The 24347-nt window shown below is 38.5% G+C and overlaps 1 protein-coding gene across 6 annotated transcripts in view; it reads right to left on the reverse strand.

Moving 5' to 3' along the window:
- Positions 1-24347, reverse strand: part of KLHL2 (kelch like family member 2) — a 113728-nt gene that overhangs the window by 69630 nt on the left and 19751 nt on the right. For 4 of the 6 annotated variants that reach the window (XR_002522291.2, XM_021938923.2, XM_021938924.2 and 1 more), the window contains exons 3-4: positions 22276-22382; positions 12597-12718 (exon numbers count right to left, since the gene is read on the reverse strand). Coding sequence is in view for 5 of the 6 variants with exons in the window: in XM_021938923.2 (XP_021794615.1) it covers positions 12597-12718; positions 22276-22382 (229 nt within the window). In the remaining variant the exon portion in view is untranslated. Of the gene's footprint in view, positions 1-12596; positions 12719-22275; positions 22383-24347 lie in introns of those variants that run through there. The other 2 variants (XM_021938926.2, XM_021938927.2) reach the window with 2 other exon arrangements.

A 24347-nucleotide genomic window follows, 5' to 3' on the forward strand; every position in this document is an offset into this window, starting at 1 on the left:
AAATTTTAAATAAGACTTTTTAAATTCTATATTCTTATACCGAATAAAAATAATTTAACTAGAATGGAGACCGGATGTTCTAGTTGGTCTAATATTTTGATTAAAACTATGAGGATTTCCAAATTCAGACTTAAAATATGATAAAATACAATTAACATCAAAACTCAAATGGTAAATAATTTAAATTTTTATGCATTTGGATAATAATAAATTAGTACTAATCAGGTAAAGTGATAAAATATCAAGGTAACTGATTTCTGGGTGCTAGAATGTCAGATAAATTCATTAAAATGATATAAGTTCCCGTGGTTATATCATAAACAACCACTAATCCTGAAAGTTTGATTCAGGAATTTATGTTTTTTTTTTTTTTTAAGTTTTAACCTGTGTTTACCAAGTACCTCATCTGCCAAACCCTTTTACTCACAAAGTACTTCTATCTCATAAGAGAAAGAAAACAGAAATGGAAAAGCAATAAGCCCTCCATAGACACTGCTGGGAGATACATAACTTTTTCTCCAGCCACTGCATGTCAAACCAATGGAATGGGTGATTCTAAATCAAAGATTTAGCATGGTACTACAATCACCCGAGGGTGGTCTCCACACCAACTCAAATGCACAAGACAGAGAGAACTCCACAGCAAATTAGGGACATTTTTTATATGTCCTGATTCAGAATATAAAGAGGGAAGGAAAAATCATATGAGCTATTTTCTACCCAGTGATCCCAAATAATTTTAATGAGTTATTCTTTTTCTTGGTCCTAAGTCTTTTTATTCCTGCCCATCTCTTATTTCTGCTCAACATTTATAGAGCATTTAGATATTTTTGCAAGCTTTAACCGGTATATTTTTACATCATTTCAATGCAGTGGCAAAGCACTGTTGGCCTCATTTAATAGCTGAGAAACAGAAAGGTTAATATCTTAACTCAAGGCCCTTCTTAAAGTCAGTAATAAATTTAAGATTTGAGCTCTGAATTTCAATACGATATTAGCCAAAGTCTACTGGGCCATGAAGTTTACCAGCAGAAAGCCAAGCTCCTTATTATTTTCTGAGTTGTTCCACATTAATGTAAATATGCAGCATTATACATGTAATTCAAATGATTTTATCTTGAGGAGTCATTAACAACATTTTTAAAAACTGCTCAGTAGATGTTTCTGTTCACCTTGAAGATGAACTTTCTACAGAACTCCTTGCTACTTGGCGACTTCTAAATGTGTGGCTGCAAACGAAGCATGGTCATCCACTCAAAATGGGTGGAGGGCAGTGTTGGAGGAGCAGATCTGGAACGTGACTGTAACTAAGCTCAAAACATAATCAAATATATAGTGATAGTCTCTGTCAGAATAAACTTTTTTTTTTTTTTTGAGATGGAGTCTCGCTCTGTCACCCAGGCTGGAGTGCAGTGGGGCGATCTCGGCTTACTGCAAGCTCCGCCTCCTGGGTTCACGCCATTCTCCTGCCTCAACCTCCCTAGTAGCTGGGACTACAGGCGCCCGCCACCACACCTGGCTAATTTTTTGTATTTTTAGTAGAGATGGGGTTTCACCGTGTTACCCAGGATGGTCTCGATCTCCTGACCTTGTGATCCACTCACCTCAGCCTCCCAAAGTGCTGAGATTACAGGCATGAGCCACTGCACCTGGCCAGAAGAAACTATTTTTAACGTGAGGTTTAAAATGGTCCACATTATTAAATCTCCATAAGGGGATACATAAGAATTAAAAATACCAGGGCCCCCTGTCCTCTAGTTGGGAATCTCTGCGTCAATGAACCACTGTTGTCTGGTGGAGTTTGGCACATCCTCAAGTGCTTGGGGACAGAAAAACACAACTACCAGATTACAAAAAAATCAGAAATGGGTTATCCAAAGGTCAACTATTCATCAGAGTTTTCCCAGTACCATGAAAGGTAAGGAGATACTGGATTTCACAGTATGTAATCAATACTCAAATCACTAGAAAGGTATGTTTTGCAGTGGGATGCCAGTTTATTTCCATTATCCCTTTGAAGTAAATTCCCTTTCCTTGTGATTCCCTGCTAAACAAATGATGTTCTGATTACTAATTCTATCACTTAGGTATCTAGATCCTGAGAATGATGTACACCGGATAATGTAAACATAGTCCCTAGAAACACCTGTTACCCCACTGAAAATTAGTTTAAGATCATTATGGTTCATGTATTAGTGTTCTGATTTTGGCTAGTCTGAGCTATTTCCCAAAAGTCTGATCAATTCTGAAGGAGCTAACAATAGTTTCTAGACCTGCAAAGCCAAGAAATAGACTGGACAAGCGATGTCTAACCCCCACTGTGATGTCACCTTCATCGCTCACCATCTCAAGCAGGTCCATCTGAATCTCTGTGCCCTGTTCCAGGACCTGCACCATGAGCCAGCGTAGAAAACAAAGCGTACTTTCTGGATTACCACTGAGTACCTATGTCTTCCTGACATCCAGGCAGTCAACATCTATTAGTCATCCATCAGGTATTTCCATGCTAGAAATGCAAGCTAAAGAATACAGTCTAGAAAAATAAAACATATACACAAATAACATAAAAATCACCGTATTTATGCATAATCAATAACATATATTCAGTCACATCTCTACTATTTATGAAACTTTTCTCTCTCACACTCCAAGTAACTTACAGCTGAATTTTCCAATTCTTTTGACCACACTACATAGTAAGACTTTTTATCTCACAATCTAGAACTCAAAGTTTCACAAAACATACAGACTTGCTAGGATCTGCTATTTCCTTCTTTAGACTGAAACAGACTTCAGGCTTGAATAACATTTCCTACTCTTGTCTCTAATTTTTCTCTTAAATGCTAATAATGACCGACTAAGTTTATTTCTTGACCAACTGGTTGATCAGCATCCACACCTGAAAAACAAAAATGCTGCTCCAAGGCCTAGAGATGCGGCTCCCCATTGCTACTTCCTTTCTCCTTTCTCCAAAAACCCCACTCCTTGGAAGCACACATCTGCTCACCTTCCTCACTGGGACTATCTAATGACACCTTAGTCACTCCTACTCATTTACAGATGACTTTTTTTACTTGGCCAACTTCGTCTAATATACTAAGACGGAACAGGTGGTTCTAAATCAAAGATTTAGTACGGTACTACAATCACCCCAGAGTGTTGTCGTCACGCTCACTCAAACACACAAGAGCGAGAGAACTTTTTGAAACCTAAATCACCAATCTCCACCACAATTTCTGACAATTTTTGATGACATAAACATCCAAATAGAACATCTCAGTTTCCTGAGTTCCAACTACCACTTCCTCCTCCATTCTTTCTCAACTACCCCACTCATGCAGTCTTGTTCTAGACTTCTTATTCCAGAAAAATTTTTAAAATATGGTGTAGAGCCAATCACCCAGCCAACCTCAGCCTAGATGAGTTGACCCTCAAACAATCTGCAAATCCATAAGAATAAATGATTTTTTTATTAAGCCACTGAGCTTTGGCATACTTTGTTCTGTGGCACTTTTGTGGCAATAGCTAACTAACACATTCGTCGTCTCTATACCTAAGTATAAGTAGTCTAACATGGCTGAAGAAAATCACACAATCATTCTACCTGATATTTATGACTGCAAATCTCAAATGAGCTCCCAATATGGCCTGACAATTCAGCTACACTTCACTAGTAAATTCACCTTCATCCTTTGCAAGACAATGATGTATCAATCTTTAGTTCAAATCTCCAGCATCCCTTTTCCTCATCTTCCTTTTGGCTGATTACTTGCCACAGCCTTCATAATTATATGCAAGCTGATAAAATACCTACCTTTCCACCATCCACGCCACTAACTTGTATCTGACAACACAGTTTGCTTTCTCTCTGGTTAACAAACAGAGTTTTCCTGCTCCCATCTAAGGTAAACCCCTTCATTTTGTTTTGGATGCCAACCTCTCTCACTTTTGCAATTATACCCTTTGTTTCTTTCTCCCCTTTATCATATCAACTTTCACTTTTCTGCTAGGTTATTCTAATTAACATAAAAACATGCTTTAAAATATTACCCATCAAAAAACAAAACGAAACAAACAAACAAACAAACAAAAACACCCTTAAACTCATCATCCCCTTCAGCCGGGACATTCTCTCTCCTTTCACAGCAAAAGGCACTGAAAGAACTGTCGGTACTCTCTGAGTCCGCTTATTCTTAGTCCACTCCAAACCAGTTTTCATTCTCACTGTCACCTCTAAATAGCTTTTCCCAAGGTCACTAATGACCAGTGTGACCATATAATTTATCATCCATACTGGAACATTTCTGAGTAAAATAAACACTAATCAGACAAGACACCAGATTAACAGGCATAAAATAGGACTGTCTCAGGCAAACGAATGCAATGACACCTACACTGATATGGCTCAATTCACTTTCTTGACCTATCAGGAACATCGGACAGAGCCAAACACTGTCTCCTTGAAGCACTTTCTTCTCTAGAACTTGCATTCTGTGACACCACACATACCCGCTTTTCCTCCTACGACACCAGTACTCCATCTCCCTCATCTGCTCATCTAATATCTGGAATGTCCCAGATTATGTCTTTGGCCTCTTTTCTCTGTCTACACTACCTCTTAAAGTGACCTCGTTCACTTCCATATGCCACCAATATGCCAAATCTACCTCCCTAACCTGACCCCTTCCCATCACAGAACCAACCTATTCAGCATCTCTACTGGAAAGTCCAACTGGTAAAAGTTAACACAACCAAAATAGAACCATTAATTCCCACCACCCCAAATATATGTCCCCATCCCATGTCTTCACCATCTCAGACAATAGCACTATAATCCACCCAGTTGCTCACGCCAAAAATGCAGGAGCCATTCTTGATCATTCTCCTTCCTCCATCCCGTCATGCAAATCCATTAGTAAATTCCATTGGCCCTACCTCCAAATATCTCCCAAATCTATTGTTCACCATCTCACGCCAACAACCCAGGCCCAAGCCACTAGTCTCTCACTTAGCCTACCCCAACAGGTATCTAAAGGGCCTCCGACTTCTTCTACTGCTCCCACAGTCCATCTTCCACCTAGAAGATGGGAAAGGGGAACAATCTGTCTAAAGCATAAATTCCCTGCCCAAACTACAACTGGAACAAAATCAAACCTCCTTATCATAGGCTACAAACCCACTTTGTCTGGCCCTATCTACCTTTCTAACCTAATCTCATCTTTCTCCACTCTCTCATCATTTAGTCTGCTCAAATAATAATCGCCCTTTTCTTTCTGGTCCATAAAACGTGCCAAACTTATTCACATCTCAGGTCCTTTGCTCTTTCTGCTTGGAATGTTCTCTGTCTTTACTTTTACATCACTCCCTTCTCTTCATGCAAGTCTCTGCTCAAATGACTCCTCCCCAGGGAATAATGTAAAATTCACCTGTTTCTCTATCTATTGGTATATTATTTGTCTCGTCCCTACCCCGCCTCTACAATGTAAAGCCTTTCAAGACAGGGACCTCATCTGTCCTGCTTGGCATTGTAACACCAATGGTTGGAACGGTGTCTGGCATAGAATAGATACCCCATAAATATTTAATAAACTGTTGATTGAAAGATGGAATTCATCAGGATCAATACTGGCAGTGAAAATAAAGAGGTAAGCTCAACAGCTTAGATATAGGGAAGGTAAAGGGCAAGCCATGTATAAAAAGCAGTAAAGTGGTTCTTCATCCATACCTGATCTGGTCTGATCCAGCTACAGGTCTTAAAAATCTTAGATCTTCAAGTGCAGTTCAATTCGGTCCTAAACTAATCCTGACCAATACCACAAAGCTTATTGGGCACCTAATCAGTGTCTACAGTCTGGCGTTAATCTTGCTGCCCTAAACGTGATATGCTCCCCTAAGTACCCTAATGTTTGCCAAGTCACAGCGTGACTCCTAATGCCCCACATAACAAGCCCCAGATCCTGGGTTTGCTGCCCAGTTTCCTATGGGCATGCAGACCCTCCACAATCTCAAACTTACTTGGTTGTGGTCATTACAATTGCCCAGCCCTTATCAAGTCTCTTGACAAGCCAGAAATATAAGAGCTGTAGGCTTGAGTGTTCACCCAGGGCAGCTCTTCCTGGATAAAGGCACTGCCATCAGCCTAACAGTAGATGCCACCACCACTACCAACACCACAAAACTCCTGCTGCCAGGCTCTCTGCAGCATCTCATTCAGACCTGAATTTGTAACTCAACTCTAAACATTTCAGTTTGGACTGCATGCTACCCTCAGTTTTTTGTTGTTGTTGTTATTTTGAGATGGAATCTCACTCTGCTGCCCAGGCTGGAGTATAGTGGTACGATCTTGGTTTACTGCAACCTCCGCCTCCCGGATTCAAGCGATTCTCCTGCCTCAGCCTCACGAGTAGCTGGGACCACAAGTGTGCACCACCATGCCTGGCTAAGTTTTGTAATTTTAGTAGAGATGAGGTTTCACCATGTTGGGCAGGCTGGCCTTGAACTCCTGAGCTCAGGTGATCCGCCTCCCTTGGCATCCCTCCAAAAGTGCTGGGATCACAGGCGTGAGCCACTATGCCCAGCATACCTTCAGTTTAAAAACTACTTTTTTGAAAATGTCAAAAAAATAAAATAAAATAAACACAAACACACAAAAAATACTTGTTGAGTGCTTGCTCCATCAGGTCAGTGCTCCTATGCCTAGCCCTATTCATCTCTGGCTCAAGCTCCAATGCCAATCAGAGGTTAAGCAACTTAGGCAAGGTCACATGGCATTTAAACAGCAAAGCCAAGATCCAAACCCAGTCTAAGTATATACTGTATTCATTGTGCTTTGTTCCTTTTTTTTTTTTTTTGGAGCACCAGGACCGGACCGAGTACTTATCAGATATTCCATCGATGACTGTTTAACTGATAGAGTGTCTTATTTTTAAGACAGATTTTTATAACAAATCTCCACCTAATGGGAATTTCATTTCAATGTTTACCCACACAATATAGAAATACACAAAGCAAAAGCACTCTTCACCAAAATCCACTTTACCTACTCACCTGATGAAGCAACTCTCTCCATGACCTCAGTAAGTACACTCTACTGTGCTTGCACACATCTGCTCCTCCAGCTGGGATGCATTTTACCAACTCGTACATGTTGGATTTGCTCCCACATCTGTTTATGACACTTGCACTTATTGAAATTACACAATTTAAGTAAATGAATTCAATGAAATGTGAATGTAAAAAGAGCTCTTTCTATGAAAACTAAGTTGGCTGCTTTGGAGTGGCTTGATCAATGTGTTACTGGAAAAAAAATAAATGTTTTCAATCCAATTAGACATGGGAGGAATGAAAGAGAAACTGTATAATTCAAAGAAGATTTTGCATTGAGATTTCTTTTCAAGTGTCTCAGTTCTTGCTGCACTTAAAAAAAAAAAAAAAAAAAAAAAGCCTGGAAATTATAGTTGGTGCGTGATTATGGTGTGGTTTGTGCAAAAAAGGACCTGCGGCTCTCAAAACAGCTGACCATACTTAGTTTTACAAACAAAGACTGGCATACAATTGTAAATCTACATGTTTGAGGTTAAAATATTTAGGGTACACATGTATTGTTTTGGTGATTTCTCTACTTTGGCAGACTTTTTATTGATTAAGCCAATTTAAAGCTTTCTCAACTATGTCAACAGGCCTGGTACCATGTAAGCCCCTCTATGTGATGTCCTCCTTTTGGGAACACGCAGAGTAAAACACTATCTATATAGCACACTCCCAGCAGTTCTGGTTTGAAGCAAAACAACAACCACCTGCCCCACATCACCAATAAAATGGACACACTATGCTGAATTTCTACTATACTGAGATTGTGTTAAACAATTAGTCTGTTATTACCAATAATTGATTTTAGATGTCCCTTGAAAAACTCTCATTTAAATTGTTTCATTTCTAAAGAGATGTTTCTGTCTCAAATAATTCCAATTCGTCTAACATATGTTTCATGAACTTTTTAAAACCCATCCATTCAAAATTATCAGATGTTTCTTAAATTCTTCTAGATGATAAAAGTTCTAATATAGAAAGAATCCATAGATGAGTACTCATAATATTAATTTAGGAATGAGAGCATTTACTTTCATGGGCACTGTTTATTAACATCATTACCTTTGTTTTTAACACTTACATCAAGTGAAAAACTCTTACCTACTTTTAGGAAGCCAAAACAAATACCCAAAGGCTGAGAAGTCAAACTCATGTAACAAAACTACAAATTTAGCAATGAAGTAAATGCTTTAAGGTTCAAGATCTTTTAGGATTCTCCAAAAATGTTAATTAATACATCTAATGGCATAGCATATATCTTGAATAATTTTTGGATCGTGAAAAAAATTTTTTAGTTATAAAGACATTTACATTTTTGAATTTACAAACTCTCTTTGTAAGCAATACTAGTTAATGACGATTTAATAGTTGCTGTGTGACGTTGAGCAAATTATTTAACCTTCTTAAGCCTATTTCTTCAATCACATTGGGGTAACACCTATCTTACATGGAGGCATAAACATCAAATGAGCTACATATAAAATGCTTAGCATATAGCTGGAGATATACCCATGTGAAAATCCTTCATACACACACACACACACACACACACACACACGCACTTACATATTTATATTTTTTATATATAAAGACAAGTATTCTTGGCCGGGAGTGGTGGCTCATGCCTATAATCCCAGCACTTGGGGAGGCCAAGGTGGGCAGACTGCTTGAGGTCAGGAGTTCAAGACCAGTCTGGCCAACATGGCGAAACCCCATCTCTACTAAAAATACAAAAATTAGCCGGACGTGGTGGTGCATGTCTGTTGTCCCAGCTACTCGGAAGACTGAGGCGGGAGAATTGCTTGAAACTGGGAAGCGGAGGTTGCAATGAGCCAAGATCACACCACTGCACTACAGCCTGGGCAAAAGAGCAAGACTCTGTCTCAATAAAATAAAAAGATTAAAAAATTTAAAACTAAAGCCAAGTATTCTTAACAGTGGAAGGTGGGGCAAGCAGCAAGGTACATGGATTCTCTGAAAGTGTATTGAAAACGTATGCAAAACTTTGTGTAGATAAGCTAATGTGCCCTTTCCTTAGGAAAGGGTTGACAGTTTTTCATCAGATTCTCAAAGGTGTCCATAACCACCAAATGTCCAAGAGCATACTTTTCAATAGCCTTTGGCTGTATTTTCTCTATTCCCCAGATTTATGCAGTAGATAAAGTTTGCTTTGAAACTCTAGACACAAGTTAAATTTTAATTCTCTCAACAACAACCACCACCAAAAAAGTTGAATTACAAGTGTAGTCATAGGTAAAATATTGGTTCTCCTTTTAATTCCCTTTAAAAAAAACTGTAAATTCATTTAGCTCAAATTATCCTCCAATTTTGCCATAAATAAAACCAAATGTCCAAACTTAAAGCCAAAGTTTAAAAACCTGAACAAACAAAAAAACAACAGCAGCAACATACACAAACACACAAAAAGCTAGGAGACCTGAAATGGCCAAGAATTAAAGCCCTATTGCTTGTATAAATCAGAAGGGACTATAATAACAGTAGTCCCTTCTTTGGAGTTAATTTTTTAAATTACTCATTCCCTCATTCTGACTCTAAGTTAACAACTTTCATTTCAAATAGCTATTATATCATTTAAAGTTAGTGTAATAAGAAGACCGTACGGTATCATGGAAGAGACCCTACACTAGTAATCTGGGAAAACAGGGTTATAGCCCTGTTCTGTCACCAACTGACTGCCAACAGATGGCTGAACCTCAGCGTTCTACGGCACAATGATTCTACATCAAAACATGCAATCCCAAAGATACTTTCTAGCCCAATATTGTACTTTATTACTAAAACAGAAACTTTACATAAGGGAGGTCACCTGGTAAAAGATTTGAGTCTAGGTCTAGTGAGAAAAATATACCACCACCAAGAAACATTTGAATTACAGAAACTTCTGTTCCCACTGTCAGCACCTTCAGGGCATATAAATTCAGAGCACGGCTTTCAGTTAGGGCCACTTAAAACTTCAGCTTAACGTTAATGACACCAGACACCTCCACCATACTGCTTTTTTCACCATACTGCTTTTTTAAGGTGGACAGCACTTCACAAGAAAGATTTAACAAAACACAGATTGACAAAAAATACATAAAACAGGAAAGAGGAGTCTGGTGTATCTTGATATCGTATAGTCTTATTTTTTTCATTGAAAAACACATGTTATGGAAAAAGCGGCTATTTTTAATCAAATTTATTTCTCAACTGCCTTTTCCAAAAAAGTATTTTTCAATTGAAAATAAAAGAAAGCTTTACAAACCAGGACAGCCCTATGCTGAAGAGATATCCCTCCCCCTCTTAAAAACAAAATGAAACTATACAAATGTTAAGCATCTAATAAGCCTGCCAAATGTAACTCTTAGAATGTATTCCTGCATATTCTAAAAGCTAAGCAATATATACAAGAGGCAAATTAGCATGGCAAGAGTTTTCTGAAAGGCTGTGATGACTAATATTTCAGGACTGGAACATGACAGTTATTAAAAGAAACATGAGAGGCGTTCTCCTAACTTCTAATAGGCCCATGTCCCCACCACAAGAACTACTACAAACAACATTCAGGGCTGAATTCACACAGTTTTGTCTCTAATGCCTAAATGATTTTTCTCAATTTTCTCCCATGTGGTCCATTGTGAATCAAAGAAATCAGTAATTCATTTGTTGAAGGCCAAATATAAGAGCATAACGAGGCCCATGCACTAAAGTGAATAAAAGGAATGAACAAAAAGAAACCAAGATAAACTCCTGTTGAAAACAACGCCCCAGAATCTAGCAAATAGTTTAAATGTACCTAAAAGACAAGAATGAGATGACATATTAGTACAGTGATCTCATGACATATACCAAACACTTTCTTCCATGTTAAAAAAAAATTCATCTGGCATCTGATGCATACATTTAGAAACATCCCCAATATTGACCAAGGTTTTTCAAATGCCTTACCTCATAACTGGAACTTCCAAGCAAAGGCTAATGAGGCCATCTGGGAAAGATCACCAGGAGACCTTACTACTGCCAATATTTCACATGGAACAATCGATAGCATGTCTTAAAAAGTGCAAAGATTTCAATCTCCAAATTCATTTTGTAGCATATTTCAACTAGCTAGCAGGGATAAGGATTAAGCCAACAACTTCCTATTTGTGTAAGTAGAATTTAAAGAGTATTTCTTAAGAATTTAGCCCTAGTTATTTTTGTTGTCCTTAAAACAAAGTGTCCCTGTTAGAAGGAATATAAATAAACACACATTTTCAGATGGCAATTTGGCATCGCTATCAAAAAATTAATATACGCATGTACTCTTTGATTCACCAATTCCATTTTGAGGAATCCAGCTTATAAAGTTTGGGGATGCAAATGTAAAACTGTCCACTCATTGCACTGTTTATATAAAGGTGAAAAATCTTACATATATATAGCTGGTTAACATGAGTTAGACCCATATACATTAATGTGTAAAGACCCCTAAGACACTGTTCAGTTCAAAAAGCAAGTTTCAGAACAAGTATAGTATTTCTTATGTAAAAAAACTGTGTGTACGTGTGTGTGAATAAACACATGGAAAATGGTCTGAAGGGATTCACGGCAGATAACAGAAGCTACCCTCTAGGAAAGAAGAAGTGAATCAATGGATGTAGACTGGGGTAGGTTCAAAGAGAAGGGCAGTTTTCTAAAGAGGGATTTTCACCTTTTACTCCACATCCATCTGTATTATTTAAACATTTATGTAACACACATGAAACATTTGTTCTTTACAGGAAATAAGATGCAATGTCAACTTTCAGCTAAACTCCAGAATCACTTAAAGAGGATGCTCAAATAGTGAAACAAAGAATAGGCTGGGCATATGGAGGTTCACACCTCTAATCCCAACACTTTGGGAGGCTGAAGAGGGTGGATCACTTGGAGTCCAAGAGTTTGAGATCAGCCTGGGGAACATAGTGAGACCTCCTTACAAAAAAATAAGAAAACTGGCTGCGCACAGTGGCGCATGCCTGTAGTCGCAGCTACTTGGGAGGCTGCGGCAGGAAGACTGCTTCAGTCTAGGAGGTCGAGGCTGCATGATCCATGATCAAGCCACTACACTGCAGCCTGAGAGACAGAGCAAGATCGTGTATCAAAAAAAAAAAAAGGCAGAAATAAAGAATATCGGCAGTCAAAAACATTCTTTGTAGACTACACCCTTCCAAGGAATAAAGAAAAACTGTGGGCAGCATCGATCAACAGTTATAAAAGAATATGACAGTGTTTTCATGAAAGAACAAGTATCATTCAGAGAACTAAAGGATTTGTATCTTAGATCTTAAAGAATATAAAAGATACTGAACTCAGGAACATTACTAAAAAGATGTAATCATTCCAAATATTTTTTAGAAATACAATTTTCACAATGAATCCTATTAATTTGGTGCAAAATGTACACTGTGTGGGTACGCTTTTTTTTTTTTATTAAAAAAACTGTATGCATAAATAGCTAGATGGTGTGAAGTGTTTACTCTTACCTGTACATTTTCTTCTGTAACCTGAATTTCTGCAGTGTAAACGTAATCAATCAGCATCCTCAGGGTCCAGCCATCTACCTCTTTTATTCTAACTCTCTTTGCTCGGCTCTCACTCATCTCACCTAAAACACAAAGGAATAAGAATGATGTTACAGCAAGACACTGCTGTGGAAGTTCCGATGCCAATATGGATGGATACATCTTCTTGCCACTCACTGTATTCAACGGGCAGCATAATCAGCCACTTTTTGGAAGCCGAAAACACTCCCCTTCCTCTTCCAAAGCTTACCTGAGCAAATCATAACATATACTTTTGTTACCCACTTGTACCTCAAAATCGTATCACAACAATGAATGTGCCATATGTCCAGCTGCATGAACTATTCTTGTGGCTATAGGATCAGTAGCTGAGGCTGTCCCTGCTTCGGGGCATTTGTTGTCTTTATGGATTTCTAGTCATGACTAGAAGAGTAACGACGTTACTGCCTTTGGCTAATAGCAATGAACTGCTGCTAAAAAGCACCCACCTGGTTAGCATTACTCCTTCAACAAACACACAAATGCCTGCAGGGGCATGCACAGCCTGCACCAGATACAGAGGCTCCACCCTCAGTGAGCGGTCACAATCCTCACTCCGGAGACAAGGAGAAAACAAATTACTTATGATGCTGAGAAAATGCAAGGCATAACAGGGATCACAATAATAACAAAGGGTTAGTCAATAACAAAGCTTGTTACAGAGATCTTCTAGCTCAGATTCAGTTTGTTTGTCATCCGCAGCAACTTCACGCTGAAGTCATTTCCATACCAGCTTTATTACTAAAACCAGGCATCCTTCTACAAAACTGCCTGCAAAAAAAGAGTACAAGACTTTCTTCCTAATACCCACCTGTTGAAAAGAAATAGGGAAAGAGAAAAGAGAAGGGATGGTCCCTAAGCCAGGGAGACTTGGGGAGAGCAGGAGGCAAGTTTAAGCATCTAGGTGTGGACAACGTAAGTGAACCATGATACTTGGAGACACAAGCAATTGAACGGGAGTGGGGAGGGATTCAATTAAAAATCAAAAGGACAGTCCAAGAATAATGCTGAGGGCCATGGGCAAAAAAGATTTGGCTCTAGAATTCACTAAGTTTTAAAGATAAAAGAAGCATGAGAACGTGCCTTCATCACCTTCACTTTAACCCAGTGTCTCTTATTAAAACAACACTGCCTCAAGATTTCTTGAAAGCTCGCTTCTTTTTCAGACACAATGCACTGTCAGCAACCATAAACTATCAGAAAAGTCTATGGGAAATCATAAATACACAAAATTCCTTTGTAAACACAAACCCTGGGAGGAGAGAAATAACAATCGTCATGTACATTTAACTGTGTGCTTCCCTGGAGATTATCTCTGACAAGATCTCAGAAAGAAGCTGTTCACCTCAGAGCTAAAATATCCCAAAACCTACCCTGCTACTTCCCAGGAAGAAAAGCATCTCTTTGTATGACAAGGGAAGTAGGAGAGTTAATGAGAAAGATGAACCTATACCTACATAGCAGGATGAAAGGGGACTGAGTTGTATGTCTGGTGCTGCAGCAAATGTTTTTCCCCTGCTTACAGAAAGGGGGAAAAAGGAAGGTCAAGGAATACAGAAAAATAAGTCTTCAGCCACATATAAGGCACCTTCCTCTATCCTATTCTTGCTGGATCCTGTGGATAGTTGGGGTTTGTATAAACTGAAGACTCTTTTGTGCCAAAAGTTAAGACATTCTGGTGATTCCCACCTGGACTTTAGACAAAGCCCATAACTGATTCACCTACAGGGCCCCAATAATATGTGAGCACAAAGCCAAACAACCAGTACTCAGTTAAACGGGACTCACCTTAGACAAAACCAAGTGGGACTTTAATTTACAAGTATGGCTGAAAAATAATTAGTTCTCCGCCAAACAGTTTTTAATATTACAGTTTTTAAGGTATTGTTATATGATGCATTTTGCTAATTCAAATATTTGTCATTTTTAAGATTATTTTTCTCCCCAGAAAACTGTATCTGCTTCCAATAAATTCAATCTCAATTATATACTGTTTTGAAAACATTTTAATATTTTTATATTAATTTATAAGAACAGTAAGAAAAACAAAAAACTTGTCCATGACTGCACTGATGGTTTAAAAATTATAATTACTATGAATCAAAGCACATACTAAAGAGAATTGTAAAAGTTATTTATATCTAATTTCAGTAGTTACATATTGCCTTAGTTTTTGCCCCTTGCTGTGTTTTCAGAGGAAATCTTTAAACGGCATGGCTTTGTGAGATTTATGATTGATAATGCATTTTAAAAACTATCCAAGGAGAGTCAGGTGCTGTGGCTCACTCCTGTAATCCCAGCTACTAGGGAGACTGAAGCAGGAGAATCACTTGAGCCCAGGAGTTCAAGACTAGCCTGGGCAACATAGCAAGACTTTGTCGGATTTAAAACAGAAAAAAAGCTAGGCTATCCAATGATACTGTACATAGTTTATCCTTACCATTTGTAACCTCCCATAATCTCTATAGAGATTATAGTTTCTTGTTTATGTTTTGATCACGTAACTCTGAAGTTATATCAGAACTCTGAAACCACATTATGCAATCCATACAAACACCTATACTAAAAACCTAAGTGACAGTCATCCTTGACTCTCTCCTCTTCCTTACTCACCAATCCCACAGTTCACCAAAACTTGCAGAATTAACCTTGGATAGATCTCAAATAAATCTCACCTTCTCGCCATTGGGGGGTCCTATAATCTCTTGCTAACACAAATGGAGCCACCTCCTAATTCTTTTCCTGCCTCCAGTACTGACTCCACAAATCTGAGCATGGAGTTCAAAAATCCTTTGGTTTCTCCCAGTCCAAGCACACATGTCCAGCCCCTGATTCATTATCTAGCCTTCTCTCTCTCCCCCTGCCACTTCTAAACCTGAAATACATTAATGAGAAGCTGTTTGTTGTTTTCTACAGACACCAGGCAATGTCTTACCCCTGATGCTCCTGTTGAACACTGTCCTCTCTGTCTCCCCACCCACTCATTTCCCAGGCTAATCTCCACTGGAACCTCTCTAGGTAGCCTTATCTGTTGGTGGCCCAAGGCTGGATTAACGCTCTCACTCTAGGTACAGTTGGGTAACTCATGCAAATCCACTCTGTCATAATCAACTCTTTACCTAGTTCTCTTCCTCTGAATTCTTAAGTTCATGAGAACACCGATGAAGCCTTTCTTATCTCTGTATAACATGTCTGACATCTAGTAGATACCCAATAAATACTGGTTGGATAAATAAATGACTAGATGAATAAAAAGTAAAGCAAGTGCCAATTTAAAATGTAGCATTTTGGCTGGGCGCAGGGACTCACGCCTGTAATCTCAGTGCTTTGGGAGGCCGAGGCGGACGGATCACGTGAGGTCAGGTGTCCAACACCCGCCTGGCCAACATGGCGAAACCCTCTCTCTACTAAAAATACAAAAATTAGCCAGGCATGCTGGTACAAGCCTGTAATCCCAGCTACTTGGGAGGCTGAGGAAGGAGAATTGCATGACCCTGGGATGCGGAGGTTATAGTGAGCTAAGACCACACCACTACACTCCAGCCTGGATGACAGAGCAAGACTCTGTCTCGTCAAACAAATAAATAAGTAAATAAATTAATTAATTGAATAAATGCACAAAATATAGCATTTTTACTTAACATAACTAATGGCACTTTAATTAGTCTTAAACATGGATATTCTAGCTATGAAGGATTTCAGTCAACAAACATTTATTGAACATCACTATACATTACAGGGTGAGCCAAGCACTTTCACTAGCAAATACCATATCATCTCTACTTTTTCTTTTTCTGTTTGAAACAGAGTCTCACTCTGTTGCCCAGGATGAAGTCCAATTGTGTAATCACAGCTCACTGCAGCCTTGAACTCATGGCCTCAAATGATTCTTCCGCCTTGGCCTCCCAAAGTACTGGGATTATAGGCATGAGCCACTGTACCCAGTCTCGTATCTACTTTTATTGAGAAAAAAAAGGAAGTCCTCCAAATCATGAAAGTGTTAAGAACACATATATAGCTAAAAACATTTCCATCTTGCCTGCCTGTAGTCCCAGCTACTCAGGAGGCTGAGGCAGGAGAATCGCTTGAATCCAGGAGACGGAGGTTGCAGAGAGCTGAGATCATGTCACTACACTCCAGCCTGGTGACAGAGCGAGACTCCATCTCCAAAAAAAAAAAAAAATTCCATCTCAAGGACCTTTAATCAGGACTCCTGAAGCCCAACATAAACTGGTAACTTCACTTATCCACTGTAAAATGAATTTATCCAATGAATACATGAAAAGTGAATAGGTTTAAAAAGATAAACGCTAAAATTCATTTCATTTTTAAAATTCTATGATTCTAATTTCAGTTATTTAGCACACAAAACATCTGGGGGAAAAAAAAAAACACATAAAAGTGTAACGCAGAAACTCTGTGCTGAAACCCTAAGAAATAAATAACAAATTTATAGCTATGTTTAATAAATAAATTTTATTCCATTACTTTGCAAGTTCCACTTGTCATCTACTCTAATCACTACCACCTTTTTCTTCTTGGGTTACAAAGCAGTTACTGACACACAGGAATTTTCAGTTTGGCAAGCTGACCCAGGTGCCCCACCAGCCACTCTCTATGATGGTCAAAGCATGTAACTCTCCAGTTCTACAGCAATTCTAAGGCCAACATGTTAACTGCATTGCCCTTCCAGTTTTGATCTGGTTTGGGTAACTTCTGCGAAAGGTTCCTTAGCTCCTAAAAGAGAGTGTCCTCCTTCCTTGAGTCCACTCAAGGAAGTGGTTGTTGGGTCCACTGTTGTAGGCATCTTTCATTTAAGCGGGGAACAAACCTTAGGATGTTTTTATTGAGGACAGAAGGGTAGAGAGACAGAAGGAAGAAGATTCTTGATAAAATTTTCAAGCTGTAGATCCAACCATGTCTGGTGCCCAGCCTGCTTTCTTATTATTTAAACCAGTTTGAATGGAGCTTGCTGTTACAGGCAGCCTAAAGCATTCCAACTTAAGTTCTTTGTGCAACATTCTATAATTTTTTTCAGAGCCATCATCAATACCAGAAATTATATTTCGTGTGTTTACTTACTGCCTAACCTTTCTTCTTCTTCCTAACTAGAATCACGAGAACAGGAACTTATCTGTTTTATTCATCACTCTAGTCCCCAAAGCCTACGACAATGCCTAACAGAGAAGATGCTCAATAAATACTCCTTGATGAATGAAAGTATGAATCTTAGACAAACATAACCATGTACACAGCTTTTTAAAATCTCACTTCTTAGTAACTCAAACAATAATCTGTCTTTTCCTATTCTAATTTATTTTACTGAATCATGTTCAATATGACAAAAGAAATCAAAAAGCACACCAAAAAAAAGGCTAAAAATAAAAATTTAGTATTCAGTACTTCTCACCAGATTTCAGAAATGTTAGCCTGTGGCACAAATAAATCTCAAAGTATGTGTTAAGCAAACAGCTTTCCAAATGCCACATTTGTAACCAAGAAGTAATCTAAAAACACAAGAACCCAATTTGGTATGTTCTTTCTTAAGTAATAGTTAAACAACTTGGCCTTGCTCTAAATAGGCCCATACTTCACAAAGTAAAACCCTGTGACTACATCACAGAATTACTTTTCACTTCCCTTCTCTACTCAAACACTTTGAACTATGATGAGTAACAGAATTATTTCTTAGGTGATATAACTTAAATGAATACTTCACCTACAGTTTATGAGATTAAAAGTAAGAGCCAACGAAGAACATCTGCATATTCCCCATTTCCTAACAGGTTAGTCACACGAAAACAAAAGAAGAGTAGGGAAACTCCCTGTCCCTGAGCAAGAGAATGTAAATGTACCTGATGTTTGGTGGAATGAAAGCATCCAATGGTCTACTTGTTTACCTCACCATAATTTTAAAAAAAAAACAAAACTTACCAGGGCTTCTGACCATGAAAAACAAATAAAGAAATAAAGTACTCATACTCTGGCAAATACTTAAATGAGTCTATATACACTAAATTACCTAGACCCAATCCTCGTGTCTTCTTTTTTTTTTTTCTTTTTCTTTTTTGAGACAGGGTCACATTCTCACTCTGTTGCCCAGGTGGAGGGCAATGGCATGATCTCAGCTCAGTGCAACCTCTGCTTCCTAGGCTCAAGCGATCCTCCTGCCTCAGCCTCCCCAGTAGCTGGGACTGACTATACAGGCACGTGTGACCATGCTCAGTAAATTTTTAAAAAAATATTTTTAGAGATGAGGTCTCCCTATTTCTACCAGGCTGGTTTAGAACTCATGGGCTCAAGCAATTCTGCCACCTTGGCCTCCCACAGTGCTGGGATTACAGGTATGAGCCACTGCGCCCTGCTTTTATCTTTTTTATCTAATCTCCGCCAACTTGTTGGCTAAACAGTAGATTCAAAAGTAGAAAAAAAAAAACAATACAAAGATAGCCAGAAAGTCAAAGAGCATCTACTGCTGAAAAATCATAAAAGTTTAGCTTAAATAATAAGCACATAGAAAGATGCTCGACATCATTGGTCATTAGAAAAATAGAAATTAAAACTATAATACTATGCTACTTCAACACCCACTAGAAGGGCTATAATTTTTTTAAAAGCAAGAGCAAGTGCTGGCAAGGATGTGGAGAAATAGGAAGTTTCAAACATTGCTAGTAGGAACGTAAAACAGTGTGGTAACTTTGGAAAAACAGCTTAGCAGAATTTTTTAAGTATAAATGTACCATGTGACCTGGCAATTACACTCCTAGATATCTACTCCCAAGAGAAATAAAAATACATGTCCACACAAAGAACTGCGCGTGAATGTTCATAGCAATATTATTCATAATAGCCAAAAATTGAAACAACACAAAAACATCCATCGACTGGTAAATTGAAAGTCAAAAGTGGTCTATCCACATGGAATGCTATTTAGCAATAAGAACAGCTTCCTTTGAAACATCTATGACATGGATGAACCTCATAAACATTATGTGGGAACAAAAATGTTCTAAAATTGATTTATGGTGATGGCAGTACAACTCAGTAAATTTACTAAAAATCAGTGAGTTGTGCATTTAATACAGGTAATTTTTTTTTTCTCACTCTGTCACCCAGTTCAGCGTGCAATGACACCACCTTGGCTCACTGCAACCTCTGCCTCCCAGGCTCAAGTGATCATTCCACGTCAGCCTCCTGAGTAGCTGGGACTATAGGCTAGTGCCACCACACTAAGCTAAATTTCTGTATTTTGATAGAGATGGGTTTTCGCCATGTTGCCCAGGGTGGTCTTGAACTCCTCAAGCAATCCACCTGCCTCAGCCTCCTAAAGTGCTGGGATTACAGGTGTGAGCCACTGCGTCCAGCCCTGAAATGGGTAAATGTTATGATATATAAAATATGCCTCAATAAACTAGTAAAAAAAAAAAAAACACATTAGGTACTCAATTCACACTTTGTATATGTGCCAGAAATTAACACAGTATTCCTATTTTCAACTACTTTAGCGCATAGCAACCTAAAATTTGACTACGCACAAAAGGTATATTCTCAGACAGAAACCAGTTGAATTGCAAAAGCACCTACCTACTAGTTAGTTGCGATACACTATAAATACTTAGAGAATCAGAATGTCTTCAATGCCTCATTCCCTTCCTTAGGCAAAGTTCACATATTCATAAATCACATGTCAGCTAAATCATGAAGTAAACACAGAAGAGGGAAACTGAAATGCAGTTTAGATTATAAAGCAAACAGAAAAGAGAACTAAAGACATAATAAGATCTCCTATCTCTACCTAGCATCCATTTCACTGGATGTCTAAGGCTCAAGGAATTTGGAGACACTAAGTCTCCAAAGCCTTTTGAGGGGAAAGAAAACTAACCTTGGTCTTACAGGTATAAGTTAATCACTCTATTTTTGTCACTCTGTGGATAATAAAATATTTATCAAAAAAAAAAAGAGTCTAACTTAAAGCTTTCCAATCTTGTACAGAATATAAAGAAATTTACAAAGTTAGAATAAAAAAGAATGGTGATGATGACCATAATAATTAGTGTCAAAATTAACTGATCATTTTCTATGTGTCAAGTGCTAAGAAATTCACACATATTATCTCATTTAATCTTCACAAAAACTCTAGGATGTGGGTAATATTATTATTCCCATTTTCCAGATGGGGAAACTGAAGCACAGATTGTAGTTCCAACAAGTAAGTGGCAACAGCAGTGTCATCTGAAGGAAGGCCACCAAGGAGGGGACAGCACTTTACAAGGGAATTCCTGAAGTAGACCAACACATTCCAGATTGAATCCTTCTCTTACAAGCCTTAGAGACCCTCTCTCTCTAGAAGTGTCCAGCAGTAATAAATAAGATGTAAATCAAGAGACTAAAGTGAACCCCAAGACATAAAAATCTGACTAGTCTCGCTTCATAGGTATTGACTTTTCAGATCAATCTCAGCTGAAAGGCAACCCTCCCAAACTACATCCTCAACTTGGCTCAGAGCCCACCTGCTATCCTTCTTCATTCCTGATTATTTAACTCTGTTCTGGAACAGCAAGATCATAAAAGGCTGAAAACTGAGTGGGGCTCTGGTCTCCTCACTACTCCCAAGACACCCAGAAAAGTTTTCACTCAGTCCATCTTCTCCATCTGACCTTCTACACTCATCTTCATCTGTGTAAACCCCTCAATCCATCAAGTCTGGGGAAATCCTTCTCTCAGTGCTGCCCACCACAGCCCTCAATGTCTGATCACTGCTGTGGGCACTCAGATCTTCCATACGCTATTACCTATTAAAGAGCGCACATCCACCTCCCTGGCAACACAGGAAGTTTTTGGGGCAGGAAGCATGTTCACATTGTTTTTGTATGCCTTGAGGTATCTAGTAAAACAGTAGCACCAAAAATACTTAATAGTTTCTAAAGTAAGAAGAGCTTTGTATTTTTGCTTTTTGGTATAACTACATTTCTATTTGTATTTTCTGTTTGGCATACCAATACCCTAAGATTATAAATTCATTGATGTAACAGATATAAACTTCATTTCTTTGTACAGTATATTTTAAAAAAGAATGAGAGTAAAGGATTCAAGTGTGACAGACATAAATTACTTCTTTTCCAGAAGTACTAAAATCATTCTATACATTTTCACAGTTGCCAAAGTAAAATCTAAGCTTGTAGATAAACCGCTTTATTTTCTTGTATTTCCAAATGAAGGATATTAAATAAACATCTTTTTGTTCAATGTAACACTAGATGAAACAAATATAAAAATCATTTTTAAAAAAGTGAAAGTGTTTTTCTTTTGTCAAAATAATAAAGTGCCAAAAAGCTATTATAAATGGCAGGAACTAATATACATAACTTACAGGGGGAAAGTTGAGCATAAAATTGTGAGTGTACGTATATATAGGCTTACTGACCCCCAACAATGAAAAACAAAGACGAGGAGGAATTTGGAACAAAGCAAGAACATTTTCTTCCATTGTAATTCTTCATTTCATGAAAGCAAAATGTTAATAACAAAAGAAAATGTGGTAAGAAAAGCTCAGATCTGAATACATTTTTTTTAAAATGCCCATAACTAAAATATTTCATACCTGTAAACATGGCATGAAAATAAGGACTACAGGCGGCCAGCACCACTCTATGAGCAGAGATTTCCATGTCTTCTGCCACAATTGTGACATCGCACAGCAAATTTTGACTGTGTAAAAAGCAGAGAGAGAAAAAAATGATATCAACAATGAATGTACTGAACATCCTATGCAAAAATATTACAGTAAAGCCCACTTTCATCAAGTGGAGACTCATGTAAAAGACAGCCATCCTTTGGGACATGATCCCTAAACATGAAGTACAAAGAAAACAGCTGGGATAAACACCCAACATGCCTTGGATCCTCATTAAAAATCTTGCCTTTGAAAAACACAGAAATCTTCCCAAACTTGATTACTGATTTTTTAACTTAAAGGCAATATCTGGCAGCAAACCATCAATAGACTGCAAAAGAAGAGGCTGTCTGAATAAGAAGTAGCAGCAGAAGTGGCAGGTGTAGTCTGACATGAAGATGAAGAAAAAACACATGCCGAAAACTAAATTGGGTCAAATACCCACCCCCTCCCAACAACAACAACAACAAAAATCTTAAAAGACCCTAGTTCATCAAGCAATGGTAAAATTATATTCAATTACACCTGCTGCTTAAAAGTCTTTGCGCATTTGAAGCTTAACTTAATCCGACATTTTACCAGCGCAAAATATCTCATCCCTCAAGGCCAGAAAATATTACATCTAAAGTCAAAAAGCACTTTTGCCACGTGCAGTGGCTCATGCCTGTAATCCCAACACTTTGGGAGGCCAAGGTAGGTGGATCACTTGAAGCCAGAAGTTTGAGACCAGCCTGGCCAACATGGTGAAACCCAGGCTCTATTAAAAATACAAATATTAGCCAGGCATGGTAGACCACACCTGTGATCCCAGCTATTGAGGAGGCTGAGACACGAGAATCGCTTGAACCTGGGAGGCGGAGGTTGTATTCAGCCAAGATCGCACCACCGCACTCCTGGGTGACAGAGGCTCTGTTTCAAAAAAAAAAAAAAGCATTTTGTTACCTCAAAACAAACCATTATTCAGCAACCATAATTATTATATCTCTAATTTTAAAACATCCATTGCAATTCACTCAAAAACATGTGGTAAGCATTTCTGACATGCAATATATGGTGACAGATCATACTCTCCAGGTATTTCATAATGTCACAGAATATCTTTAACAGAAAACGCTGCTGATGCTTACTCTGGAACAAGCAAGAAGGCTCCGAAGCCTAAAACCTGCCCTGCTACCAGTCATACTATGAATGACTGAAATGGGTGTGGTGAAAGCAAATGTCCCTTCTACACCTCACATACCCAAGCACTGAATTTATGTCTATGTGCATAGCGCACGCAGGTCACACTTGGCACCCTCCTCTACTGTTCTATTTCCTAAAAGGGTGGTCTGCCTCCTTCTGTAATTTTCTAGTAGCTTACAAGCAACATTTGCCATGAGCTTGACCAAGTCCTTGAAGTTTTCCACCTGCCCATACTGCTTACAAACTTGTTCCCATAAAGTTCATGCCAAAACTTTTGGAGAGCCTACTGGTAACTACTCTCCATCCAGTTTAGGAGAAATGGGAGAGAAAGAGTACCCCAGCATCAGTGATGACTGCATCCCAGGGCCTCATTGCTGAGGAGATTGCTATGCCATTTAGATTATAGTATGGCTTGTGTGTTACAGTTTAATGGCTCATGATGCTGTATGAGACATACGGCAGGTCCCATACTGGAGTCATAAAAGGTGGCACAGTATCACTAATTTATAACTCCTCCAGATCATTTTAGAGAACTGACAAAGTCTACCATCTGCTCTGAGAATATAAAAGCATTCTGCAATTCTATGAATTCTATGGGTTCACATATAACTAGGGTGGGAAAAGTCAGTGGTGTCAGTGGCATTTTCACGAAGGAACCATGCAAGAGTTCTACCTGCATGTATTATTTCATTTAGTGCCCACCACAATGTTATAAGGTATTATTTTTATCCCCAGATTTATAGTTGGGGAAACCAAGTTTAAAGTCCTCCAACTAGTGGCAGTGTCAGGATTCAAAACCACAGGCTGACTCCAGAGCC

This window comes from Papio anubis, chromosome 3 (assembly GCF_008728515.1).
Source record: "Papio anubis isolate 15944 chromosome 3, Panubis1.0, whole genome shotgun sequence".
NCBI lineage: Eukaryota > Metazoa > Chordata > Mammalia > Primates > Cercopithecidae > Papio > Papio anubis.